General features: G+C 46.3%; 3 protein-coding genes across 6 annotated transcripts in view; 1 reads left to right on the top strand and 2 right to left on the bottom strand.

The window, feature by feature from the left end:
- LOC128141648 (T-cell surface glycoprotein CD3 epsilon chain) overlaps positions 1-23,917 on the top strand; it is a 134,443-nt gene extending 110,526 nt beyond the window's left edge. The window contains exons 1-7 of one of the 4 annotated variants that reach the window (XM_052786662.1): positions 18,328-18,402; positions 18,522-18,620; positions 20,088-20,108; positions 20,925-21,122; positions 21,930-22,082; positions 23,189-23,235; positions 23,600-23,917. In XM_052786662.1, the coding sequence (XP_052642622.1) occupies positions 18,572-18,620; positions 20,088-20,108; positions 20,925-21,122; positions 21,930-22,082; positions 23,189-23,235; positions 23,600-23,656 (525 nt within the window). In that variant the 5' untranslated portion in view covers positions 18,328-18,402; positions 18,522-18,571 and the 3' untranslated portion in view covers positions 23,657-23,917. Of the gene's footprint in view, positions 1-18,327; positions 18,625-20,087; positions 20,109-20,924; positions 21,123-21,929; positions 22,083-23,188; positions 23,236-23,599 lie in introns of those variants that run through there. The other 3 variants (XM_052786664.1, XM_052786665.1, XM_052786663.1) reach the window with 3 other exon arrangements.
- On the bottom strand, positions 1,067-8,851 carry MPZL3 (myelin protein zero like 3). Its single transcript, XM_052786657.1, has 6 exons — positions 8,711-8,851; positions 7,256-7,422; positions 6,030-6,240; positions 5,209-5,374; positions 4,265-4,328; positions 1,067-2,227 (listed from the first exon to the last, which is right to left on the bottom strand). The coding sequence occupies exons 1-6, from the start codon at positions 8,793-8,795 to the stop codon at positions 2,201-2,203; spliced, it is 720 nt and encodes a 239-aa protein (XP_052642617.1). The 5' UTR covers positions 8,796-8,851; the 3' UTR covers positions 1,067-2,200.
- MPZL2 (myelin protein zero like 2) lies at positions 9,131-15,069 on the bottom strand. Its single transcript, XM_052786654.1, has 6 exons — positions 14,693-15,069; positions 12,366-12,532; positions 11,842-12,052; positions 11,446-11,590; positions 10,898-10,985; positions 9,131-10,398 (listed from the first exon to the last, which is right to left on the bottom strand). The coding sequence occupies exons 1-5, from the start codon at positions 15,063-15,065 to the stop codon at positions 10,925-10,927; spliced, it is 957 nt and encodes a 318-aa protein (XP_052642614.1). The 5' UTR covers positions 15,066-15,069; the 3' UTR covers positions 9,131-10,398; positions 10,898-10,924.
- Positions 23,918-27,461: the final 3,544 nt, after the last annotated feature.

The raw sequence follows: 27,461 nt of genomic DNA, 5'->3' as shown, positions 1-27,461 counted from the left end.
CTCATGCCCAACACCATTCACAATCTAGAATACTATAGCTTCAAGGTGGCAATTTAGCTTTGCACCAGAAAGAGATTTGCCCAGGATCTAGCCCACTGTTTGCAAAGGAGTCGTAGTTGAAGGCAAGTATTTTGCGGAAAACAAGAGTCATTTATTTCCACAAAGAACTTGAGTGATGTATTATTGCTGAAAGTGGAACAACAAAGCTACTTCCTCTAGGCTGCATATCCCACCAACACTCATTCTCTGGCAAGTTTGGGTTGGGAGAGACATTGCGTCCTCAGGAAGCACAGACTGTTTAAGTATTACTTTATAGTAGGCAGGAGAAAAATATATTTCTTTATCTGGAGACACAGACCTACAGCTAACCTGCTTTGCGGTCAGGTGTTGCGGACACATATTTAGCTAACGGTCGCAAAAGTATTCCAGACGCCTTTAGAAGGCCTTGAACAGAATAAACAAGAAGACAAAAAAAGAAAGATGCCAATTAGAAGAACACAGGTGCACATTCCAAGATAAAGGGAACTTGGCATGAAGAACCTCAATTCGGCAGTTTATCTTAACCAATTAGGCTGAGACAAGTTTTGCATGTTTTAGTTAATATAACCAATTGTGTCCTATGTTTAGGCGCGTGTACAGAGTTAGTATAACCAATTGTGTCCTATGTTTATGCGCGTGGACAGAGATAGTATAACCAATTATATTTTAGCTTTTGGCGCGTGGACAGCTGATGTTTAGCTTGACAAGGTATATAAGCACGCTATTTGGGCAATAAAGGGAGAACAACTTTAACCGTATCGGTGTCCGGTTGTTACTCGGCTCACGTCTCCAGATGGTTCCCTGCTACAGTCAGGAATTTCAACATATCTGTAATTGGCAGCCATCACAGAGCTGCTGAAGGGGGACTCAGTACGTGTTCCCTTTTGAGTTAAATCTGTTCCCTAAACCCCTTTACCCATCATCATATGACAATTTCTATCGCTAAGCAACAACTCAGGATGGCAGTTTTATGAGTTCAACTCTATTTAGCCATATTTAGCCAAATAAGGAAATCCACAGCCCAGAATGAAACAAAACAATTTATTGGTAATGGCATATCAAAGTCAACAGTAAACTTACAACACATATGTAAAAGGAGACTATTTGACCAATGCCGCATACAGAAAGGAAGCAGAAAACAGCAACTGTTTAGGTATTGAGCAGACATGAATTCCACTGCTCTCTGCCATCCATTATTGGACAATGTCCAGGCAGTAACGATGCATGTTTAGCTGTTTCCCTAAAATGGTACCTAAAAGAAGAGAGGAGGAACATGACTGTTCTTCAACATGGAACATTCCTTTGGACACTGCTTGAGTCAATGGTTGAGGTAGATGGGGTTATGTTTCCCCAGATACAGAGTCCCCATTTACACTTCTGATTTTAAAAAAATAGTTTTATATGAATTGTGCTTCACTTCTACAAGTAGAAAGGAAATGTACCTAGTGATGCAGCTGTTGGACAAATAATAAAAAAAAAAAGGAAAGATAAAACTCAATGATGTAAGGTAACACTACTGGTGACTTAAAAATAGAATCAGAAAACAGTAGGAACAAAATGGTAATCCTGTAGCTAAGTGGCAGATTAAACCAAGAAATAGTTGAAAAGCAGTAGGTTCTCTTTGCTCCAAGACAAAGGATGCCATATACCACCTTAATCAAACTGTTTTAAGTCCATAGCAAATATGTTCCAAAAAAATTGAGAAGAAAACATCATCAATGCCCAATGATGATCACCTTAGAGAGCTGACATCACTCTGGAGTAGCCTGTGCTTCAGGCAATTCAAATTCAAGGGCACAAGAAAGCAGGGATGTCACCAATAATAAAGGAAACAAATTTGCAAGCAAACTAAGAAACATGCATTGTCAGACTGCTGGTAGGAAATGGGCTGTACAGCTGTAGGCACTGAGGTTTCTGTAGGCACTGGAGAAGTGAAGTTAAGAGATTTTTTTTTTTTTCCCCCAATAAATTAGAAATATTTCAAAAATCATTATTTTGTGCTTAAATGAAAGTGAATTATCCCATCGGCAGTATTCTTCCAATCTACCAAGATTAGAGCAGGTCCCTCAGTCTGCACTGGTTATCCAGCAGCCTTCATACCTATCTAGCCACGATTTTCAGTGCTGTAATTTTGTTCTTTATCCACAGCTTTAGTCTTTCATCAGTATGGGTCTTCCTCATCCGTGTCCTAAACGGGAAGTATGGAGAGAGAAATTGAGACTATGTCTGAAGAGATGAACCAAGTTATGAGTTCAACAAAATTTTGAGTCTGCTAGGCTTCTGACAAGAGCTTAAATGCTCTCCAAAATGCTGCTGTGCTTGAATAAGCCATAGGACTTGTAGTCATATAAGCACTTGCAGCTAAATCTGTTTGACTTGGCACAGATACACAGACAAACTGCCACTGTATAACCAACACATGGAAGTGTGTTTTAAGAGAAGTAGCAGCTAAAGCTCAAGCAAAAGACAAACCATAAAGTGCAGACAGCCATCTTAAAAAGCACCACCAATCCCTACGGTGAAGGTTCAGAGCAGCACAAGTCATTGTTTTTCAGCTACAACCAACCACCTACTTTTGGATCTCCATTGTCTATTGTTTTAACCACAGTAATCATTTGATAGCATCCCCACAATCCAGCTCTGCAGCTCTCAACTTGAAAGAAACTCAAACATAGCAGCTCTATAAGGGAAATCTCACTAACTTTCCAGCCATTTTAAGTCCAAAGATTTTCACTGGCTTTGCAATTTTAATTATTTGGTAACCTATTAAGCATGAAAAAAATACATCACAGAAACCTCAAAAATGTAGAATCATTAAAGTGAGCGAGCCAGGACGTTCAGAGACTTGGTAAGCTAAATATTCCGATATCAGAGAGCAAAGTATCAAACAGATGACAAAATACTCAATATGAAAGCAGCAGGATTATAGCATTCAAATTTGCCTTCTCTCAAAGGATGAGAAGAAGTTTTTCATTTTTTAAAATCTCCAACTGCCTGGCAGCATTTGTCTCGCCGAACTGGGGCTCCCCTCCTTTCCCATCTCTCCACCTGCAGGAAAGCAATGGTGCCTCCCTGCTCCCCACCATGTCACTTGCAACAGCCATACCACCTCCCATGGCAACTCTCCCTTTTGCATAAAGCATCTTCTGCTTTCTGCACCTCTCACTCTTGTTCCCGATACTGCTGCATTGTAACTGCTGTGTCTTATGTAGAACTGTAAATATTTCATATGTAACTTGCATAATTGTTCAGTTTTCATTCTGTATCTAATAAAGCGTAGAAACCATCAGCACACACCTGTCTGAAGGCTCATGCATTTAGTACATTTTAAATCACTGGCATTAGAATAGTGAAGCAAGCAACACGTATTTAAATCCTCCTTAACATACTTCCTGACCCTGTGTAAAAGATGTAAAGGTGCATCTGAGGTAAGCTTGCTCTGGAGGACATTGGGGAAAAAATGAAAACACTCTCAAATTAAGCATATTAGTGAGCTTACTCTGGAATGCGCCACACTTCAGGCTGTGGCTGCTAACACCAGCACACAGAACTTAGAGGCACATTTTACAAAACAAGTACAGCAGGTTGCAAAAACATTCAGTAGTTTCAGCACAACACATCTGACTAACAGAAGCTTGCTGATAGGGTAGCAAGCGAACAAGCAGAATTAGAAGACAACTGCCACTTCACAAAACAAAACAAACAAAAAGCCAGAAAGAAACAAACCACAAGAGTTTAGCAGGATTCTGTTGTGATGACAACAGTGTAAGTAGGAAGATCTCCAAAAAAGAGGCAAGACTGCACACTACCATCTTTGCACAAAACACAGTGGATTGAGGTATCACTGTCTCCGTTCCCCACCATAGCACTGTCAAACCCCAAACTGGTTTTGCAGGGCCTTTCAGGAAACTACACAGCACAGTAGCTAGCACTTAAAATTCTGGATTTTCATCTTAAAATATCAGCTTAGATTTCAATAACGTCAAATGAAAAATCATTTTGGTGGATCTCAAGACAACTTCCCCTACCGGCAATGCAGCATGACCAGCAGTTCTCACCCCCTATAGCCCATATGTGGAAAACACCAAGGAGCATAAGCCTAGCCATTTGGGACACTTCTTTGACATCCAGCGGTGTTACAACAAGCTCTACCTGCTGCTCTTAGCACCTCCTCTGAGCACCAAAGTTGACAAAACCACTTATGAAAACACCAGCTTTCACTTACCACACAGTTCAGAAACCAGTCTCTGAGTTTACCCAAGCAGCTGTCTGTCTCCATATGTTCAGGCCTGCAGAAAAAAAAAAAAAACAAAACAAACCAGGATTAGGTTGGACTTTTCCCCCAACACATGTACTAATACCTCCTATGGACTGTGATTTCTGGTTCTACCACACTCAATTGATGGCTTTTGAACGTGATGAAAAGCCTTTGACTCTACACAGCAAAACCAAAAGAATAAAGAATGTCAGGTCCCACATTTTGAAGGCAGACGTTTCACTTAAGTGCCATGAAGAATACAACGAGAGTTGCTATTTGGTTGGCAAATCTTACAACACTAACCAGAACATTGTATTAAGAACCCATTCTGCAAGAAACTGTAGTACTGAATTCATTACAAAACCAGGTGCAGCTCCAGCAGTAGCAGCGTTACCTTACCATTCTCCCTATTGAACCTTTTCAGAATAGAATCCTCTCACGTTCAGAAGGGAATTCAGTGTCCAAGTCTTGTTCAGTACCTCGCATCTCTGCTCAGGCCATCATCACAGGGGAACCAGTTAGCATTATTCAGTTTGTTTTGTTGTTATGGATACTTCATACCAAAAATGCAACACATAAAGCCCACATAAGCAAAATATCTTGCTGATTTAGGCTGAAATAAATCCGATTACAGAAGTGAAAGACTGTCTAAACCTAAAGTGCTTCAGTTCCATGGCCTCACAAGAATGACAGAAAAAGGGGATGGAGCACAAACCGAGTGCTATACAACGTGGGGATTTTCCGAAGCTTTCTGATTGCTGGCTAAGTTATGCTCATGGAGAAGCAGATTTCAGTGACTGAACTGCAGATGCTGAGAGCTATATAATGAAGGACAGTGGAGAAACTGTCCTTTGGCCTGTGTCAACAGGCCAAATTAGAAATACAGGCTTTAAGTTCCAGTCAGAACTTACTCATCAGACACTTCAATGGAGGATTTCTTACAGCCAGACTTTTTTTTCTCCTTTAGTACTCCAAATTTCCTTCCCATCCTTACCAACAGCAGAATGACCACGACGACGGAGGGGAGAAATACTAAAATGGACAGCAGCACCGCTGAAGTTAGCTGGAAGGAAAGGCCTGCAGGAAAGACAAAGAGCAGCCCAGCTGTACCAGTAGTAAAATATGGCTTTCGTAAGTCTCTGTGACAAACATTCATCCAGGACACAGGTTGCTAGCCTTTCCATATAAAGCACATTGCTGGCAGATTTGAAACAGCTTGTCACTGAATCTGTAGGACTCCTATCACATATCCAACACAGTAGGGTGATTTGTATGCAAAAAACTACAAAGGAAGGAAGGTCACGCCATAGTTCTATCAGCACGTCTAAGCTGCAAATTTGGGGCAGGTCTCACATGCAGGGCAGATGAGGAAATTAAGTATTACTGAGAATCAGTGTTTGTGATGTGACAGTTATTTTTAGACCAGTATTTCCTAAATGTTTACCTTGTTCTACTGCTGCAATATGTAGAGACAGGAACTCCTAAACTAATGCACACTTCTGATTTCCGTTATCACCACAGCTTCCTCTCTGCCTTCCTGCCCCCAATAAATTCAATTGTTCTCAATGTATTTAACTCCAAAAGAAGGGCTGAGGTAACTCTTGCTGAAATTCTAATGTGGGACCCCACGGAACCCATTTCACTTGTGATGCTCAGACTTCTAAGATTCTGACAAAGCTGCAATGCAGCTGTGTCACATAGACAAGGACATGCTATTGAAATGGAGGCTTACCCCTCTCCGTAACTATCAGCATTGTCTGGGGAATGTTATGGTACACATCTGGAGGATTCTTCACGCTGCAGATGAACGTCCCATTGTCACTCATCACTGGGCTTTGGATAGCAATGGAAGCATCACCCTTGGCAACATTCCCAACCCAGGATATCCTGTCTTTGAACTTTCCCACTGTTGTTGGGTATGGAACAGACTGATAATGAAAAATCTAAAAGGAGGCAAAGACAATAATTGCGCCAATAAAACACTCATCTAAGCAAGCAAACTAAACTACTTTTTGGATTGTAAACATAAAGGAATACACATTAAGAAGTCAGAAAGAATACTTCTTATACAGAAGACCTTTTCAAGTTACAATTTTAAAATTCTGAGTCAGTCCCATTTTGTTACATCTCCAACGCTTTTATCTACCAGCCTCAGCTCTCAGATGTCACCATCACCATTCTGACCAACTTGTTCCCTTCTGCAGATCTTCAGTTGAGAAGCAGAGCAGGCTTCTTGCCTCGTGCAAGACAGAACATTGCAGTTCTTCAGCTTTTGCTTCTTGCACTTTTGCTCTTGCTGTTCTATGAGTAGAGACTTAGCAGACCTCACTTCATACAAGCAGCACCCCTTTGTTCCAGATACAAGGACACTCCTAAGAGTTCAAACCCTTCAAGCAGCAGAAGTCACTGATAATCCATAAAGATGTGCGTTTTCTGTTTCCACCTTGAATGAGAGATTTCCACTGGGCTTTCAGACTTACGTATTTATGCTTAGATTTCAAAATGCTGCCAACAAGACAGCAAGTAGCAGCCCATAAACCTTAGAGGCTGTCATCATCACTGTCTTCAGACTGTCAATGCACACATGTTCTTACCACTCCAAGATACAGCAGCAGTAGACTGCATGACAGAACTACTAGGGTGCAGCTGCCTTCAAGAAAGCTACCAAGCAAATGCTTTACAGTTGTTCTATATGTAGCTACAGCATCCAATGCAGCACTTGTGCCAAAACCCAAAGTTTATCTACTTTATCATCATTACGCTATTATGCATTTACATATTTTTTGCCCAAAGAACACTAAAGCAATTTCACATGGGAAAGAAGGTGACAATGAGAGTCCCAAATCCCAAAGTGATGAAGCAGCACAGCAAGGCAAACAGAAAAAATATAATCAGATTTTCAGCATGCATAGAGGCCTGGTCAGTCTCCACTAGAAAAAGACTCCCTGTTACACTTACAGACTCCATCTGACCACCTGTGAGGGGCCGGTATGTCCAGTCTACCGTCAGGCTCTCAGTGATGGGAGAACTGGATTTGAATGAGCATTGCAGCGATACTTGTTCACCAAGGAAAGCTCGCACTTTAGGACTGGCTTTAATTTCCAGGGAAAGAGCTTTGCAGACACCTGATGGAACAAGCACAAAAGACAAGGATTACATTCCTGTTATCTGTGAGGGGCAGGAGTGATGATGTCCCAAGGGTATTGAAGCATGTGCAGCTCAACCACAGTCCAAGACTGAAGCACGTTAGTGACTACCTCCCCCATAATGAAATATAAAGAAAAGCAGAAAACCTCCCTGACCTATTCTCTATGGGATTTAACTAGCCCCAGTTAAAAGTATTTATCTGGAAAATACCCCTGAGATCCTACAGATATTTGGATGTGGAGATAAAGAGCTGAGAAACCAAACCAGCTGGCACTCTGATGAGTTGCAAAGTGCCACCTTTAGACTACTTCAAGGCAGTTCTGGCTCTGCCTGTCTTGCCCCAGAGTGATACAGCCACCAACTTGCACATGTACCAGGTCGCTAGTCACCCCGCAGCAGCAAGTACTCTCGCTTCTTGTTCTCCGCGTGTGTGTGCAACAACTTCTGCCTCGCTGGCCTACTGGGATGCTCCAGCCAGGGATGAGGTCAGCGTGCCCAGCATTCAGCAGGAGCATCGCTGGAATCCTCCTTTTCATGAATCCCCCGCTCCTGGCTTGGAAAAATTTATTATGGTGATACTCTGTGCAAAGTTCTACTCAAATTGTTACAGCTGCCTCCTCTGCCGTTTCTATTCAGATTTGCCAGTTCCCGTGCGAGTTGCTGCCGTTGCACAACTGTTCCACAGCCACCGATATAAAATGTAGGGGTCTCAACAACACATTCCCTTTTGCTACCAACTCAAAGCCCTAACACCTCGAGTGCAGCTAGCCGGACCCTAGCAAAGCACACCAAGATGGGACAAAGGTACCCAGCAGCGGGCTGAGTGCAAGGTGAGTGGACGAACGCTGCCAGCTGCCCACCGGGCCCTGCCGAAGGGCCTTCCTTCACCCCGCACCACACCACCCGTTCTCCTGCCGGTTCCAGCACCCCCCCCCGCCCACAGACCCGCTCCGCGCCACGGACTCGCCGCGGGAACCGCCCAGCGAAGCCGGGGCCCAGAGCAGTCCGCGGCCGGCCGCCCCCCTCCCACCCCGCTCCGGAACGGCCCATCCCAGAGCCTGCGAACCCGCCACCTCCCCGCGGACCATCGGGGCCACCGCCCCCGGGCGCCCACAGCCCGGCTCCCGTGCGGGGCTCCCAGCCGGACCCGCCGCCGGCAGGGCCGGGCCGGGCCGGGCCGGGCCCGTCCCGTCCCACCCCGCCCCTTCCCGCCACCGCGGCGGCCCCCGCAGGCGGCAGGCCCCGCACCCGGAGCGCCCCCGTTACCGAACAGAAGCAGGAGCCCCCGCGGAAGGAGGAGGAAGAGGAGGCGGCAGCCGCCGCCGGCTACCACCGCCTCGCCGCACTGCATCCCGTGCTCCGCTCAGGGCCGCAACATGGCGGCTCACCTGCGGGCAGCGCAGGTGAGGGCGGGGGCAGCCCCAAGATGGCCGCCCCGCGTCGCCATGGCGACGGGTCGCCTCACCCTCTGGGGCGGCCGCGGAGGCCTCGGTGGGTCGGACGGGGCCTCCGGCCCGCCTGGGGCCCGGGCTCTCGGCCAGCAGGCCTCCCCGAAAACCGCGGGCGGTCCGTCCCTGGGTTAGCCGGGTGGCTGCTTCTCTGGGACTTTTCAGGGCAGAACCTGCCCTCATTCGAGGCACCAAGGGCGCGTGGAACCGCGCGTCGCCCATGACACCACCAGTGCTCTCCACGAGGCGCCTTTATTTACGACACGCGCGATTGGAAATGAACGTGTACAAACAGATAATGTGGCCAGCACATTACAGGTGGGGTAATAAAGTCATAAAGCTACTCTTTCGACAAACGGGCTGATGTTTTGATTTGGTGCTGGTTCAATACCGTAACAGCTCTGCCGTTCCAATGAGCTGGGCTTTGTTTGCCTTAGAGAGAATATGTCTGTGGAGGTACAGGGTACATGCTAAGGGAGCCTGTCAAACGCAGGGGTGAGACGTGCTGGCGGTCACCTGGGCAATAAACAGCACCCAGAGAAAGTGGGATATTGCTGTTGTCGCTGGCAGCCCGATACTGTGCTGGCAGCCATGGACTGCTGCTACCCCACCAGACGGCAGCGGGACAGCACACCGCTGGAGCATCGCTTGCCCAGGGCAGTCTCTGAACTTGAACCGCAGCAGCCGCTGCCAGCCACAATTTTGGGGCGCCTACAACGGTGCGTGTACAGCTGCTGAGTGGGGGACAGAAGCGTCCCGCCTGGTGCTGGTGTGCTCCTTCAGAGGGAAGGGGGCGAGCGGGGATAGAAGGCCAATGTTGGGACATACCAGCAGAGCGGGAGAGGGAAGAGGAGGGGAGCTGCTGAAGCGCATGGCCGCGTGCCATGCAGCAGGAGACACTCTCCTCAGCTACCATAGTTACAAAGCCTACTGAAGCGGCAAGAGATCAATATAAAAAGCACACCCACTGGTGAACGTTATCACTAATAAGAAACTGCATACATTCCCAAACTATAATACTTGCCACTTAAAGTAGCAGAGATTTAAAGTACGTTGTAGTAACTGGCTGCTTCTCTGATCCCTCATGTAGTCAGTCTTCCTTTTCCTGATGTCAAAGAGGATTCTGAGGGAGGAACAATTGGGCAACACCTATGCACCTTGTGATTTTTAAGGTGCAAGAGTGTGTCTGCTCAGATGCTTTGAAAGTCTCTGTTCAGTCAGCTATATTGGCATTTTGTTCAAATCTTTTGGCATGTTTTCATCTTCAGAGCAGCTTTCTTCACATTCTGCAGGTGTGAAGATTAAGGAAAATTCCTTGTTCATGGGGCAAGCTCCTCCTGCTTTGCTTCAATGAAGGAAATCTACAACTTATGTTAATGTCATCCTCTTTCCTTGCAAGAATTTCAGGTTGAGCAGGGATACCACACTCGCAGCATGAGGCGTCTGTAATTCAGCTTTGTTCTAACATCCAAAATTACAAGCTTTCAACATCTGCTTTAGAAGTACCTAAGAAGAAAGATTATAAGAAAAACAAAACAGATTCATTAGTCAGGGTTACTGTTGAAAAAAAACAGTAGAGGCAACTGCTGACCTCAGAAATTGAGTGGGTAAAAATTATGCTGAACTGTTTCAGCAAAGCCAGCAGATCTGGAAACAGTTTTAGTCTTCCTGTAGCAATTTTAAAACAATAAAGATTAAATGAATCAAAAAGCAGATTCAAAACTGGCGAAAGGAAATTAATTCAATCCTCTACCCACAAAGCAGGCATGTCGCAGAAAGCAGCAACAACGGCTTTCCTACCAACGATCCTCAACACTGTTCTGTCTCCATTGCCTGTTCAGTTTTCAGTCTCTCTGAAGGTCCCTCAAGAGCAAACTGCAACTGTGGTTTCAGTTGTTGCTGTTTACGGCTACCATGGCCATAGAAGTGAAATACCTAAGTAAAACTGTCTTAGAAAGTCTGCAGTAACACTGAGACATTAATTAGAGAATGTTTGAATGGATACCTGCGTTGTGTATACCATCAAAGATCTCTAGTCTTCCAGTGGACTGGCTTCCTTTTCTTCTCTAATCTTCAGATTCTCCTTTTCTCTACTGTTATAGAAAAAGGAAAAAAAAGAAGAAAAAAACCCAAATCAGCATCAGACATTCTGAGCAGCAGAGTCACCTTCTGAGTTACTTGTAGCATACATAACATATAAAAAGAAGTGCTATGATAAGAGAACAAGCATGCTAGATGCGTGGTGACCACAGTGTCAGGGTCGCGGAGGAAAGAACAGAGTGATCATCTGCCAGCTACCACCACAACAGCTGGATCCTTCTCTGAGTGAGGAGCCACTGTGAAGGGCAAGAATGAAATAAGGACTCCAAAGCTTGTTCATCCTGGGGCTCTGTTCTGACTGCAAGTAAGCAGCCAATTCTTGCTAATTGTGCTGGCGGTTTTGCATTGTAGATGCTTAGTGTAGGGTCCAAGTCAATGGTTCAGAATAGCTATAGAGGTACATTTGACAAGCTTTCCCAGAAGCCTTTCTCTCTCTCTCTCCTCTGTCCTTACAGTTCAGTGTCTGCCACCTTGATCCTCTTCTCTTGTGCTTTCTTCTGATGGTGTCGACAGATAATCACAACTGTCACCACAATGATCATCAGAACACAAGCAGACCCAATGGCCACCGCCAGGAAGTGGATTTCTGAGAAATGCACTGCACAGAGAGAAACAGATAAATGAACAAGAAGGACACACAGAGGGCTCTTGATATGTGGCTGAGAACATGTATTCGTGACTATAACCTTCTCTCAGGCTCCTTTTTTCCTTGTATCCATTAACTACCCTCATGCTTTCTCTTTATAATGCCTTTTCTTCTGTGTATTTTCCCAAATGTGGAGGAAGACCTGCCAATGCTTCGCACTGGCTAAATTCACATGACCTCTGGTGGGGTTCTTGGCCTCTCACCTTTCTGCACAACTCTGAGTCGCACTTCACCAATTGTGCCATCAACATCTGGTGGGTTCTTCACCTGGCAGGTGAATGTCCCGTTGTCAGTGGGCTGCAAGTTCCAGATAACAATGGAAACATCATTACGCTCAATATTCCCATCCCAGGTGACTCGTTCTTTAAACCGCCCAGCAGACAGCTTGTAGGGCTCCTTCAAGTAATAAAATACCTACAAGAAAGAAAGGAAGCTGTCATTCCTACGCACTGTTCAGTGTTTGTAATAGGAGCAGCATGTGGAAGTGGAGTGGCACCGGCTGAGGCACATGGCCGAAGCTGAAGAGAGCTGTGTTGGCCCAGTCACTCTCAGATGAACTCTGAGGCCATTTCAAAAGAAGGTGTCTTGTGCATTTCAGCTGTGCTTGCCCATTCATACCCGCACCTGGAATTTTTGCAGTCACCGGGCTTACCCAGTGCTGGGCCTTGGGACTGGTTTGTTTGGGCAAGTGTGCATCAATGAAATGGAGCGTAAAGGTCTCACTCACTGGCTCATGAGAGCTCAGGTCCTCAGGCTGGAAGTTCCACGTCACTGACAGGTGCTGGCTAATAGGGCTGCTGCTGGAAAAGGTGCATTTTAACCGCAGGTTAGTGCCGTTCACAGCATCCACCTCCTTGGAAGTGTAAACTTCCACGGCTGCCGCAGGCCACAGTGCTGCAGGGAAAACAGGAGGGGTTAGAGGTGAAGAAAGCTGCTGTCTAGGAGTAAGCTCATCACTTTTCCTTATCTGCATTTAGTCTATGCAGGAACCTGCCTTATCTATCCCTGTCAATGTTTAACCTGACAGTCACAAGCACACAGATGTAATTACACTGAGGGAGGTGATCCTGTGTATGCAGAGATTGCCTGCGCTTCATGGATTTTGTCAGCTGATGTGCAAGCTGCGCAGTGCTGGTTTTGAGGGACTTTGCATTCGTCTGAACTGCTGGTACACTGCTTGCTTTGTAGTTTTGTGGCTGCACAGTTAAACACTTACAGATCTGATAACTGGTTGAGAAAGGACCACTGAGAAGTGCTTGTCTATAGGGACAACAGACTTTGGGGGGGAAATGTCTCTCTTCAGGCAAGAGCAAACTTGACATCTAGGAGGTGCAATGCTGTTGTAAATGCCACCCCTCCTTAAATATACACTTGCTCCTGACTGGCACCGAAGATATCATATAACTTTTCATGTGCTTGTCCTGGTCACATTTTCATAAGCGATTACATTCTACTGCACTTAACTCCCCAAGTAGATTTCTTCAGAAAAGCAGTCCTGCCCTTTCAAGGAGCACTGCTGAGCCCCAGTAAACAATTGCTATTTCCTGTGCTAGAACTTTCCTTTATATGCTTTGTATTATCAGCCTGAGTGTCCTGCACACCATGGTGAAAACTGCTCTTATTGATGTAAGAAGTGCCTGTTAGAAGGTTAATAGCCCAGCTGGACAACTACAGTCAAATATAGTCAGGCTGAGGAACTCTACAGGAAATCCTCAAGGTAAATCTGTAAGCATTTGCTTGTCAAAGAAACATCCTCTGTTAACCAAACCACCACAGCTGCCGTTTTAAAAATAAGTTAGCATCGCTAAGTTGGTGCTACCCTGAAAGAGAGACAATCAGCAAGAGAGAGCATCAAGACACAGAAAGAAGAAAAATGAAAAATAGGAAAACCAAAGGGTTGCTGGTGAAGATGCCTCTCACGCCTGAGCCCCAGTTGTCCTCTGGCTTGTTCTGCCATTCCAGACCGAGTTCAATCACTCTGGCAGATTGGTGCTGCCAAAACTGTGGTGCTCTAAGTGCTCACTTTTTTCCCCGCAATCGAGGAGTTGCTTGCCTGACTGCTTTAGCTCTCCGAGTTAGTTAGCAGGTTAGTTTCTGCAAAACAGCAGTGTTGAGCTAAAAATCTTGCTGCTGCTGAAAGGGACAGTCCTCCCTGTTCCTTATCATGTGCTCCCATTAGCTTCCTTTTCCTCACTGGTCAGACTAACCCAGCAGAAAAAGAAAATATTCACTGTCACTTTAGGAAGATGAGTTAACACATGCCAATGTGATTCAAGCAAAGAAAAGCTTATCTGGGGTTGTAAAATATGGCTTCATAACAAAGACAATCCATACCTTTCCTGTATTTGAAAAGAATTTATAATCAAAGATTTCCTTGCCAAATAATTTTTCTCAAAGGAGAAAATATTTGAAATGCCAAAATATTGAAGGTGTTCACATTTGAAAAACTTCATTGGCAGAGATCATGTTACTCATCCAAAGATTTGGTGTCAAATCTTTTCATTTTAAAATCCCTTAAAAGAACAAGTGTGGGAAATAAGTGTAAAATACTTTTTTTCAACATAGATTACCAAGCATATCCATGTGCTGATGCATTTGGGAAAGGAGGACATGGTGTTCTTAGATTCCAGCTATATTGATACAAGCCACTGAAAATTCAAGCAAGTTTATTGTCGGTCTGGAATCGTTGCTGTGTGAAGGATCTAAACCCAGTGCTGCCTAACAATCTCGGATTGTCTAGTAACAAAGATAGTGAAAAAAACATCTAGGAGTAAAGTCCAGATTCCTGGCAGGAAAGGAAAAGATGTGTAACCGGAGCTGAGAATGAGATCAGTGTTCTTCTTCCGCTTGAACACACCTAAACCTGTTTGTTGAAGAAACTCAATCACTTCGCGTCACTTGCAGTGAACCCTGGACCGAAAGAATCACAGCAATCGTCTACAACAAGTATCTGAGACTGCCTTAAGTTGCTGCCTTAATGAGGACGATAATTAAGGGATCAGAAGAGGAAAGTCAAGATGGCAACTGAGGCCAGACAGTACCAGGTTTCCTTACCTTGGAGCTGTACCCCAAAGAAGAGGACAACACCCAGCCAGTTGGGGCCATGCATCAGGAAGACAAGTCCGTACTCCACAGGTTGAGCAGTACCAGAAAGAGAAATTTGTTTCAGGTTCTCAATAACCTGATGAAAGATGAGTTTCTCAAAGCGTTCCCAGCACAGTGGAGCAAATTCCTTTCTCTCAGCTTGGCCTGCAAGGCAATGTGTGTATTCCTTCCTGCTTGAGTCAGAGAACACTCCCTGCCCTTGCACTGAAAGGCAAGGTGTGGCCAGCACAGCTCCCTTTTGTGTGCAAAACAGGGAGATTATCCAGGTAAGGTTAATTTCTTCTGCCTCCCATATTCCTTTGCTCTCTTGTGTTGCAATCATCCCTCCTCCCAGCTTCTACCTGAAACCACTCCCCTCTTGTGGGAGGTAATTTTGCTCCTGAAAGAAAATTTGCCTGAAGGTGTTTGTAGATAGCCCGAAGGAATGAGAGCCATTTGTTTAGCACAATCCTGCAAACGATCCAAAAAAAGCAAGCTAAAATAGCTGTGGCAGCAGTGTGGGCACATATCCAGAGGATGGAAATGTTCTACTGAAACAGATACCTACAGTAAAGGGATCATTATAATGCTACTTGGTTGCAGCCATCCCGCAGAACTGGAGACTGCATTAACTGGGGCTTGTAAAGTTCTTGGAAAAGTCGAGAGACAATTACATTGGACACAAGTCCAGCCGGATGGTAGTCCAGGCACAGCTGGGGAAACCCCACCATGTTCAACAAGCAGCGCAAGGTAGTAGAGAAACTCAGTGTGACACAAAATATTTTCCTGGTGGCGTGTGGCAGTTGTGAGAGCATGAAACTGAGTTGTGCACGTGTGTCGGCAAAATAAGGATGTTTGCATTCGAAGACCATAAATCACTTTAACAGCAGAACCTGCTGCTCGCTGTGGCTGTGTTTGTGTCTGGTCCGTGGTCTAGTTCCAAGAAGTCATCCCAGGTTACGAGCTTTCGTTGTGACTGATTCTTATTCTCCTTGCAGTAATGCCAAGGCAGGGACAGGGAGGATGCCCTAGCCTCTGGGTGTTTTGAAGGGCTCCCTTCAGCTCAGAGCTAAGGAGCAGAGTGAGGGCACTCTTGCTGTGCAGCAGTGTGGGCTCTGATGGGATGTTTTGGATTACCTGGGATGCACTGAAAGGATGTCAGAACTGGCCAGAACAAGGTTTTGGTGGAAAGAGGACAGCAGAGGGACTCTCTGACTTCCTGCTAATGAGCAACTGTGTGAACGGACATCTCTCCTCCCATTTGCTGCTATTAACATCCTTGTGGCAATTTCTGCAGAGAATACTGAATTATTTTTAACTTTTAAACTTCACGTTACAAATCTGGCAATGTAAAAAAGCACTGAGGCCTTCAGTCTCATGGATTGCTCACAGAACAGCACAGACCCTTATGTCTCTGCTCGTAGCTCTGAGATACCAGATATCCCTATTTTCGTGGGAATAATTTGGCCCTGTGTTAACCCTTCATCACTGCATCTCCCCAGATTTCCACTCAGTTACTATTCCAAAACATCATCTCCATTTCTTTCGTTGCCGCCATAAATATTAGGCTGGGGTTTTGTTCAGATTTTGTTTCAAGTATCTGTAAGGCAGTGCTCAGCAGTCAATTTGCTGCCGCCTCCTAAGATATTTCTGCACAGCAGCAACTTCTTATCCTCAGGCAGCCCATGCAGAGTCCAGCAGGACAAGTATGTTTCTTGCTGTAACTACCCTTTGGCCGCTCGGGCCACATAGCAACACTACTGGCTCTCACTTAAGATTACATTTGTGTAACAACACACAGGACTGGGAAGAGGGTCTGTTCTGATCTTTACCTGCAGACCTTCAACATCTTGCTTCAAAATGTGCTGACTCCAGCTGTTAAGAGAAGACCATGTCCCTGGCACTCATACTAGTAACCTAAATTCTCTGATGTTTCATTTTGAAACAGAAGTAAGCAAAAGAAAGACCTGACAGCTAAAGAGAGCACCTTGATAAATGAAATAGGGCCCACCACATTGTGATTAGCCATGACATTAAATGGTGAGCTCTTGGGAAGGAGCAAGATGCCAGCTCCATCCTTCCAGGCATCTGGAGAGGCATCCCTTGAGATGTGTGTGGCAGGTGCAGAGACGCAGAGCACCCTCCTGGGAGAAGGGAGCCTTGGCTGCCTTTGCAATGTCTGCTTTGGGCGCATGCCCTCAAATCCCCACTACTCTCCCAACTGTATGAGCAGTGCTGCCGCCTCTGTAGGCTTCAAGTGGAGGGAAATGGAAAGACAGTGGGCTTCCACTCTGTCTATGCCAGCATCGCTGCTGGAAGTAAAGCTTGGAGAGGCCCCTGCCCCAGTCCCACGGAGGTGTGGAGGTCTTTGCCCGCCTCAAGTGCAAGCTGGGCAAGAGCAGGCTCCCTTGCTGAGGCCGCGGTGCGAGCAGGGGACGCCGGAGGGGCAGGAGCCTCCTCTAGTGGAGCCAGGCTGCTGTGCCCCGGGTTGGCAAGCCCAAGGGAAGGCACAGCACCAGTGACTTCAAATGCGTAGACGTGGCACTTCAGGACGTGGTTTAGTGGGCATGGTGGTGTTGGGTTGACAGTTGGACTTGATGATCTTAAAGGTCTTTTCCAACCTAAACGATTCTATGATTCTCTGACTTCTTGCAACAGGTGCTGCAAAGCCTCCATCCAGGCGGGCCCATGGCAGAGGTGACTGAGCCCAGGGTCTGGACATCTCCTGGCTGTGCGTGGAAGGAGGTCTCAGGCTTTCGGGATGCCTTCGCTATGCCATGTTCCCTTCTCTTTTCGGCAGCTCATGAGACAGAGGCTTTCTCCAAACAGCCTTAGCCTCCCCCCTAGCATTTACCTTTTGTGAGGGCTGCTAGACTGCTAAGTAGACAGACATAAGTGTGCTTTACAGAAATAAAGCTGATTTTATTGTAGGTGCAATTCGTAACACGACTACAAATGCTGCATGAAAATGTAGAATTGCTTCTGCAGTCATACAGAAACTGAGGAGAAACAGCAACACAAGTGAAGCAAGTTCCCTGCTAACAGAAAAGCATGTCCTCAAGTAGCTGTCGGGAGCAGAGCATTAGCTTCAGGTCAGAGGTGCGCAGCAGGGGTTGCTGTGCTTAGCCACCGCTTTTGCTGCACTCCTTGCTGTCAGTATGTATGCAGAGGAGAGTCCAGATCAGGAGCTGGCAAACACCACTCTTGAAGAGGCAGCAGGAATGAATGGGTTGTGTTAGAGCAAAATAACAGAAGTAGAGCCCAGGTTGCATCATCAGTGACTCAAACCCCCAGGTTTTACAGCCTGGCACTTACAGGCTCCTCTCTGCTAGCCATGCAGCGTCTCTAGGTGCTGAGCTTCTCGTAGCATTTCTGGTTCCTCTGTTTATTCCCTCCTATGTTAAGTTGCTTGCAGTAGTTGACCTTCAGAAACAACTGAAAAGTTGTTGGGAAGGTCCTGATAGCAAAGCTAATCCAGGCTCATTTAGCTCTCCTGCTGCTCCTAGGGCAGTTACCACAGGTCTCCTGAGACTTGAACTGGGCTGGTGCAGAGCAGCCACCCCTTGCTGTCAATGACGTTCTGTGAGGACGTTTTGAGCCTCCGCACTTCCTGACATGGGCTTATTTTATCATATGTGTTCCGTGTCTTTCTTGGCTGCTTGCAGGTTTCACTGGAAACAGTGAGTCTCCCCAGCACTGCTCAGTTCGTTGCTGTACACAATTCTGGGAAAAAAAATCTTGGGCCTCTTTCTTGTAAGCGAGAACTTGAAAAGCCAGTGTGCTCTTTCTTCCCTTGCAGCCAGCCTCAGGGATGCCAATCTGATGTGGTAGAGAAGGAGGAACACAAGGATGAAGTTGGAGCAGTCCTTGCCTCTCCTGGGACTCCTGCTGTGTGTGGGTGAGTACAGCTGGCCAGAAGCCTGTGGGGACCAGCAGGGTGGCTGCCCAGGGGCTGCAAAGGAGAAAGCATAGGGGCATGCGACTGGTTTTGCAAAGTACCTGCAGCCACATCTCCTGCAACTGGCACGTACAGTACCTATGGAGCTGCTGCTCTCCAGAGCAAGTGTTCCACTCAGGGTGCAGGTTGCAGGGACAGAGAAACGGGAATCCAACCCTCTCAGGCTAGAGAAAAGAAGCTAAGGTCCCTAGTCAAATTTTGCTTGCTAGCTGATTCACTAAGGCACCTGGGCTCCAAACTTCACACAGCAGGGTTGGAGCTTGATGCACTGCCTTCTGCAGCAGTGTGAACTATAAGGTTCTGTGCTTTTAATTTTATTTTTATGCTTTATTCATGCACTTTTCTTAAACCGTTTTGTGATTGTGGGTAAATAACTTCAGTTCAGACTCCCTGTGATATCATGGTAGCAATGGTAGCAATGGTAGCAATATCCATGTTACCAGTTTGAACAGACCAGCATTTAGAAAGCTGGTTTAGGATGAAGTACTGAGTATCTGTAAAGACTATAAAGAAGCTGGTAACTGTGAGAGATAAGTTTGAAAGACAATTAAAAGATACTACAATAAGGCTACAGCTACTCTGCCAATGTGCTGCAAATACCAACTGCTATTCTTTGAGAAGATTGAAAACATTTGGTTTAGCAATGGCCTGCTCTTTTTTCAAATTTAAATTCATCTTATATAAAGAAAAAAGCATCAGATCACCTTCTCTCCAGCCAAGTCCTATGCCTGTAGAATTTCAAATCTACAATTTTGTTACAAGTAACTCCTATTGTAAAGCAAACGTTACCTGGGATGAGACAACAGCGCTGAACACATGAATACAGGTCATTACTTTATGATGTTACTTTCTATTGACAAATGTCTTTAAAGCAAATCACAAGTCTGATTCAAACCTCCTAAAAACTGTTTCTATAATAATCCAGCTCCAGAGACTTCAATGGAGCTACTTGTTTCCTGCCAAGAGAGAAAAATCACATAGATAAACTGTTCTACAGTGTTAAATCAAGAGTCAAGGTCCAATCCTCCAGTGAGTACACTTTTGCAGAGGACAGTGGTTCTCACTGCAGAAACCAGGCATGATTTTCCAGGCTTTGGTCCATGATGATAAAGCAAAATTGTTGAGTGTACAGCTTGCAATAACCCTTTTTCTAAACTGGGTCAGAAAATTATTCAGATTTCCATTCTGCATCAGTCCACGTTAAAAATGGCTGCCAAAGGAAAAGACTTCATTTCAAAACAACATCCCATCTCAGCTAACAGAATGCTTCTAATGCCTTTAGTAGAAATACAGGAGTATAAACATTTTTTTCAAACAGCTGAGTTCGGAAAGGAGATCCTTGAAGTAGGAAGGGTGTATGATATCAGTAGCTAAATTACTTACCACTTATTATTCTTTCTTTTGTAGTCAGCACCGCAGCTCAGGAGGGTAAGTGTATTTTACTGGCATTCTTAACTATTTAGTGTGATAAAAAGACAAACTACACCTCACAAGTGAGAAATATTTGAATTCTGCACATATTGTAGGATAGGAAAAATTCCCTGTTCATTAATTGTTACTGATCTCACTGATTTGAAAAATTGGCCGTCATGAATTGTCTCTAATTATTGCTAGTAAACCCCAAGCCAGGTTGGGCATTTTCAAACAGCAACAAGCAGTAAGGTAATAGCAGGCTGATTCGCTAACACTTATTATTCTCTCCTTTGCAGAGAATACCGAAACAGTAGAGAGTAAGTGTATTTTACCAGCATTCCTAACTATTTAGCATGATATAAAGACTCCAGATGCCTCACAGGTGAGGACTAAAAGGCAGACAGAAATATTTGAGTTCAAGCAGTATTTTAGGAGGAAGAAATTTCCTGTGTGTTAGTTGCTACTGTCATCACTGATCAGAAAAATCAGCTATAACGAGTTGCCCCTAATTACTGTTAATTGTCTCCAAGAGACCAGCAAGCATATGGATAAACAGGATAATGAATAGCAGGCAGCCAGGCTCTCTGACATAAAGTTGAACACTCTGTGATAGTATTTTGATACTGTTCAGTGTTGCAAAGAATCAGTGTAAAAAACTAAAGGAAAACATGCATGCGGAAGACACATACACAGGGAATTTACATTACACCATAAAATCAAAGATTTTGCAGAGCAAACTGTCATGGCGGGATCAAGGGTGGGCAGGGAAGCCTGCTCAGAAGTTGTTTGTAATGCTAGTTTCCCTTCTCCTTGGCCCATCTTCCAATAAAGAATTCCTGGTGGAGATTTCCGGAACCACAGTGACAATCACATGTCCCTTGACCGAAGACAGCATAACCTGGAAGTTAACAGGGATGAAAGAAGTCAGCGGTGAGAGCAAGTACGTTATAGAGAATCACGACAGCTCTCCTACCAACGTGAGTTGTTCGAAAAATGAAAAGAAGTATGAAATGTACCTGAATGCCAGAGGTGAGTGAAAAAGCACTCAGTCTATGGACTAAAGATAAGGTCTACACATTTCAGTGACAGATGTTAAGAGCTGAGGCCTGATTTTCAGTGCTGCTGGGCTGGGTGAATGCGATTCTGCTGAGGCCCTTCCCACTCTGTGTGGGCAGTAAAAGAGTGCAAGAATACACTTTTGGCAAGAGGAATCTCCCTGCTCTCTACGCCTTTCCCTTCTGCTGTCCTCAAGCTGGTTGCGTGTCAATGGTTCCCACATTCCACACAGTGCACAAGCTGCTTTTATACCACTTCTGCCATGCTACAAAGCAAGGGTAATGTCTGTCACAAAGGCCAGAGGCATTTCTTATCTTGCAGAGTGGAAACCTCCCATCTGGAGCACATAGCCTGGTTTCTGTGACCCATCAACCAGGGGGAGTTCTCCCCCATCCCCGCCAACAGAGTGATTTAAGCGTCTAAGCCATTTGAAATTTGGGCAGCTGCTCTGCATTCAGGACTTAAGAGTCCAGCATAGGCAGAGGGGGGTAATGATCTAGGGAATATTTTGCACCCTCTGGCTCAGACCATGCCAACAGCAGAGGATAGCAAAGGAGGCTGCACACACCAGCCCCCTGGCTGTGTCTGTTTGCAGACTGAAATGGTGGGGCAGATGGAATGGCCTGTGCTGTCCCCCTTCACTTCTGTTTGCTCTTTTCTCCTTCCTACCCAGAACTGTATCTTTTCTGCTAGCATTAAGGAGATGAGTGAGGCCTGGACTTTCCTTGCTGGAAAGGAAGGGTGCCCATCTCTGAGCACCTTCACCTCTCCTCCTGGCAGTGTGCACAAACTGTGAGGAGCTGGATGCCTTGGCCGTGACAGGGATCATCACTGCGGACCTTCTCATTACCTTTGGGGTGCTGATTCTGGTCTATTACTTCAGCAAAGACAGGAAGGGGAGAGCAAGCGCTGGCACTGGCAGTCAGCCACGAGGTAAGAGCCATTTCAGGAGTCTCTGCTCTCCGTGATGTCCGCTAAGCAGTAAATTAAACACTTGCCCCTGCTGAGTGATGGAGCATCCTCTGCTCCCCCCAAGCGTCCAAGAACTCACCAAACAACACTCCTGCTTGCCACATCTGTTGCTCCAGGCTGCCTTCTTTTATGGAATGGGTGCAGCCGCCGTGTTGTGTCAAAGGCTTCCTGCCCATAGGAAACCATTTCACAGGCTGTGGTGCAGCCGCATTGAGTCTGTGCTGAAGCAAACGCTGTACGGCAGATGCTCAGCTTGCAAGTGTCCCTGCAAACCCAGCCTGGCCCCAGCCCATTCAGCTCCTGTCTCAGGAAATCAAAGACCAAGAATTAGGCCCACACACAGAACACATGATTAGAAATCATGGTGTTATTAAAACTATAAATTTGAATTTCTGGCTTCTGAGGCCATGGTTTGGTGACCCAGTGGGTCCAGCAGTGGGGCTCATGGGTTATAAATGCCAGGATAAAGTGATGCAGCGTGCTGACCTGACGATGCTGGTTCGCATTTATTCGTGAAGTGTTGATGGTGACGTTTTTACCAGGAGGCTGCCTGTCAGACAAGTACCATGGGTGCTCACCAGCCAAGCTTTGTGCAGATCAGGCATTGCCGCTTTTCCCCTAGCCTCCACAAAGCTGATATAAATCTTTCAGCAAGTCTAAATTCCCTGTTGTGTGCTTAGTGTGCACATTGTGTGCTGGGTTCAACAGAAATGTGAAGATGTGCTCATGCCTGTGCAGCTTGCTGAGGCAGAGGAGTGTAGATCTGGTATCCATATTGTGGAGCTGTAGCCTGGGCCTGTGCTTATGGGGCCTTCTTGTTTTCAAGTATTTCTTCACAACCAGGAAAGCTAGAAATTCACCCTTTCTAAAAGAAAGCTGATTTCTTCCTAAATGATCATAAGGCCTCCTGCCTGCAACAGTTGGGTCTTTAAAAGTTCTAAGCTCATGATAAAACCATGTGAGTTGACCCATGGTATGCATTCCCCTGAGATCATCTCTGTGAAAGTTCCTCATGCTGTGTTATAGGAATCACCACCAAGGATGACCTCTCTTTGCCTCTATTGCAGGTCAGAAGATGCAGCGTCCTCCCCCTGTTCCAAACCCGGACTATGAGGTATGCAGTACCTGCATTTTTTCCATCTCTCTTTGCTGATTGGGGAGGGATAGCCAGAGTTGGAAATCTGTAGCATATGTCCTTCTTGCTCCTTTGAAGAAGCATCCAGTCCGGTCAACCTCCAAGCTTTCCTGGGAGCAGAGGAAAAAGGTGGCAAAGGTGGAGCCCCTTCTCCTAGTGCTGCCGCAGGGAGTCAGGACCAGAACTGCAGCTTCCTGTGCATCATGCACACTAGCAGAGCAGCACTATGCCTGCTCTCTCTGTTCTGTTTTTTCCTTCACGTATTGTGTGGGCCAAGACCCTGCTGTTGTTTAAGGGTGTGTTAATGAGGATTCCCGAACTAATATCTCTGCTGTTCCCACAGCCCATCCGGAAAGGCCAGAGGGAAGTGTATGCAGGCCTGGAATCCAGGGGCTTCTGAAATTCCCACGGATGACAGGCTGGAAAACAGCAGCAGAAGGTCTAAGCACTTCTGCCCAGCTCGGTACTGGTTCTCTGCAGGCCTGCTGAGGTCCAGGTGTTTTGGGGTAAGCCAGGCACCTACACAGGACAGGCACCCTGCTGCCATCCGCTGTCCCACCCTGCTGTGTTCCTTCAGCCTTCAGTTTGACATTAGGGAAAAGAAACAAATGAGCACATTGGCAAGAGGAATATTGCTTCTCATTAAAGGACTGCAGCCTCATGCGTGGTTCCTGGCCTCCTTTTCCCTCGCACTTCTCTCTTTGCTCCAGTTGCATCCTCTGGTTTTCCTTCCCATTTAATTTCTGCCCCAAGTGCCTCCACTTGCTCCCTGTGCCTCCCTGGGTAGCTAGTGGGCAAAGAGTGGCTCCTTCTCAAAGTGACTGGCTCTGACCTTGTCCTGCTCTCATGTTCATAGCCTGTCTTCATTTTGCTGCCCAGGATTGTAACAAAAGAAACAGAGAGGCAGTCAGCATATTAAAAATAAAATGGTACATTTTCATAGAAAAGCCACTGCATTGAATGAAAATATTTCAGTCAAAAAGACCAGTTTTCCTTCAAAAAAAGTGAGAAGCACTTCTACCAGTACATGCAGACGGACCTGCCCATCCCCCAGCCCTTCTTCTGTAGGACATGAGTGGGGCTGAGTAACACTTTGCATCCAGCAACCATTAAGTTTCAGACCTTCAGCAGAACCCGCTCAGAGGGTCACATGAAGATTTGGTGCCTTCCCAAGCCATCTGAAAGCCTCCTATTAGGAAATTTAAGTGCTTGGCTTAAATCTTTGTTGCAATTAAATAGTGGGGCTCTTAGATATATCAGCTAAGATTTGAACCCCCGCTTAGCAATGAGTATCAGCTTTGCAGTCTGACTGAGACAACACAACAGGGATTTTCACGTTTCCCAGATTGGAACTGAGGCCCTTTGGCTCAGCCCTAGGACTAGTACTCTGCTCTGAAATAGCTTGTTCACTGGAACTGAAATGAATGCCCTGGGGCCACAAAGATAAAGCCCAACCTACAAAATCAAAGAGAGCATCAAACCCTTTTGCTAGGCTGTCTTCCTCATCCCAGAGACCTCATGGACTCCATTTTTACTGATATTCTATAATGTAGTCTAGGATAAACACATTTCTTTGAGTGTGTTGTACCCTAAGGGGTGTACAAGTACATTTGCTGGTGGAGTTTCATTTTCCAGAGCTATCACTCTTAGAGATTCTTGTGATTTGTCCTTTGCTGCTGCCCTTTCTCTCCCCATTTCAGCTCTGTACTTGAGTTCTCCTTTCTGTTAGAAAGATGGTGGGCTTCTTTACCATTGGTAAAGATCCATTTTAGCTTTTTTATATACATTTAAAAACTGTAATATATTAGTAAAATGGGAGACAACACCCCCAGGTATGCAGTGGAAAAGATTTCCCCCATGTTTTTGTCTCTGTTAAAGAAAAACAGGTTTTGCTAAGGGGACGTCCCAGGTCAGGAGTAGTCCAAGAGAGTGAGAGCTTCTGTGGGTCTGTGTTGACTCACCTTGAGGCAGCCTGCAATGAGTTTGGGAGGAGACTGTGCCAGGATGGGGCAGGGGGGACAGCTACACATAGAAAAATGCACTGCCATGCCTAGGACAGCGGGGCCTGAGAGCAGGGCAGGGGTCAACAGGAGCTGGGGAGTGGAGCCTGGGGCAAGTGAAATAGCTGAGGTCCCATGCACTCAACATACAGATTTTAAATCTGCCCGATTTTAAAAGCTGTGGTTTCCAAAGCAGCAGCAATGGGACAGGTAGCAACTTACGAGCCCAAGAGATGCTGTGATGCCTGGGAACATTTCTGGTCTAACGCTGGCTGAGTGAGCCACACTTCTGTTGCTCTGCAGAGCAACAGCTCTGAAGAAAGGAAACAGCAACAGTGATGGGGCCTGGGGGTGGTTTAACCCTTAAGTTTCAGCCTGGGGAGATGAACACCCAGCAAGTTTCATGCTTCAGATTGCTATGCTTACCCTGCAGGATGTGGTTTTAAGGGCAGCACAGCTGGGTTTACCATACAAGGCACTAAACATCTAGGAGGGAGATTGCAAGATACAAAGAGCAGCACTAACCCCCAGTAGCTCTAAAACCACTCTGGGCCATGTTCTCAGCTTCTGCAAAACATCACTGCTCCAGGGATGCTTGCCTAGCCCAGCCATACAGCCCATTGCCATGAATGGGATGTGAGAAGCTCGTACCACTCTGGATGTAGAAGGTCTAAGTTTTGCTTCTGCCACCGTTTATGGGGCTGCATGTTTGTCCCAACCAGTGCCATCCCATGCTCTCCTTATCTCAGTGGGATCAGCGCCCACCCAGTGACAACATCTCTCTGCCTCTGTGTTTAGCTGCACTATAGAAGTATTTCTTTGTCCTACCAAGGGTGAGGTGCTGAGGAGCCTCTCAACAACAGAGTTTTAAACGTTGCCTCTGCTGGCTCTTTGATTTGTGCAGAGCATACCCACCCACTCTGCTCTGGGTTTCTCCTGCTCCTTGTGTGTGGTTAGCCACGCTTGCTCGGTGCTTTGAGATCTGATGGTGATGAAAGCGCTGCAAACTAGGCAGTCTGCTGGTCGCTTTTTTTATAAGGTCCTCCCCAGATGGCTTTGCAGACCAAAGGCAGGTATTGGCATATTCTACCTGCAAATGGCCGTATCAGGCTCACCCTTCACTGGAGCAGGTTAGAGTGGAAAAACCACTAAGACATTATTCTGCACCTGTGAAGAGCAAAATGTTGTTGCGTAAAGAGCCGACACCATAGGAAAACAGGTCCTTTTCTTGTTCACTGCCCACAAGGCTGATCACATGCCAATTCCTGTAAGGGCATGTGGGGTGCACCAGTGGGCTGCTTTGCACAGCCTATGTGTTGTTTGCTGTGTCAAATGTGTCACAGGTTTGTGGCCAGTTTTTATTGAGTGTTAACTTTTTCGGTGCTTACTTTATACCACTGAGTCACAAGGCAATTCACAGCCTGGTGCTCTCTAAAGCCTGTCACCCAGATTCTTAGAAAAGCAGGAAAACGCAACCTACAGGTGTGTGCAACTGGCACATGGAGGGTGACCTGGTTTCTGAGGTTTCTAACTGCTAGCTGATCCTGTCTGTTATCTGCCTCCCGTTTTGGCCATAGTCAGACCACAGTAGCTGTTTCTCTGCTCAGAGCTGGGGACCTTGCCAGAAGGAGCGGGGTTGGCATGGGGAGACCCAGTGCTGCTCAGTGTCTGGAAAGGTGGTTGAGCTGGGAAAGGCTCTGAAAGTTTGCTCGACTACATCCTGTACTAGGCACACTGGGATGGCTAGTAAGCCTGAAAGAGGGGTTATCAATGCCTAGTCACAAACGTGAGTCACTCTCCGCTGGGCTGCAGAGGAAGGTGGGGGAGCAGCCTCCCAAGAACCTCAGAGGTGTGGGGAGCGTGGACTGCCTCTGGCCTTCGCTGCCTGGCCAACTCTGCTGCCATGTGTTTTGCATGGTCTCTGCTGCAATTTTCGTCCTCTCTGCTGTTTCCATTTCCTCTTCGGGCTCAGCCCCTGCAAGCTCTTCTGGGGAGCCAGCACAGCTTGCTTCTGTGCTCATGCTTCACTCCCCTAAGCACTGAGGCAACTTGCAGGCTGGCTGGGTGCCAGGGACCTGGCAAGCCTCTGCGGTTTGGAGACTGCGATTAGATACCAAGCCCTCCATGTGCAGAGGAAACATCCTCCTGTCCTCCCTTCTGCCAGCCCCCCAGCTCTGTCCAGGGGACTGAGGCACGCAGGCACTT

The sequence above is a fragment of the Harpia harpyja genome, chromosome 4, assembly GCF_026419915.1.
Source record: "Harpia harpyja isolate bHarHar1 chromosome 4, bHarHar1 primary haplotype, whole genome shotgun sequence".
Taxonomy (NCBI): domain Eukaryota; kingdom Metazoa; phylum Chordata; class Aves; order Accipitriformes; family Accipitridae; genus Harpia; species Harpia harpyja.
This window is presented reverse-complemented; position numbering and strand designations above follow the sequence as displayed.

Bases quoted from the DNA above. Each gene is read 5' to 3' on its own strand.
- MPZL3 (XM_052786657.1), bottom strand. From the start codon at position 8,795: ATGCAGTGCGGCGAGGCGGTGGTAGCCGGCGGCGGCTGCCGCCTCCTC. The intron at 5,375-6,029 runs GTAAGCCTCCAT...TCTTTCCTGCAG, and splicing joins GCTGATAGTTACGGAGAGGG to GCCTTTCCTTCCAGCTAACT. The intron at 2,228-4,264 runs GTAAGTGAAAGC...CTTCCCGTTTAG, and splicing joins ACTGGTTTCTGAACTGTGTG to GACACGGATGAGGAAGACCC.
- MPZL2 (XM_052786654.1), bottom strand. From the start codon at position 15,065: ATGATTGCAACACAAGAGAGCAAAGGAATATGGGAGGCAGAAGAAATT. The intron at 12,533-14,692 runs GTAAGGAAACCT...TTTTCCCTGCAG, and splicing joins CTTTGGGGTACAGCTCCAAG to CACTGTGGCCTGCGGCAGCC. The intron at 10,986-11,445 runs GTAAGGACAGAG...TTTCTATAACAG, and splicing joins AAGGTGGCAGACACTGAACT to TAGAGAAAAGGAGAATCTGA.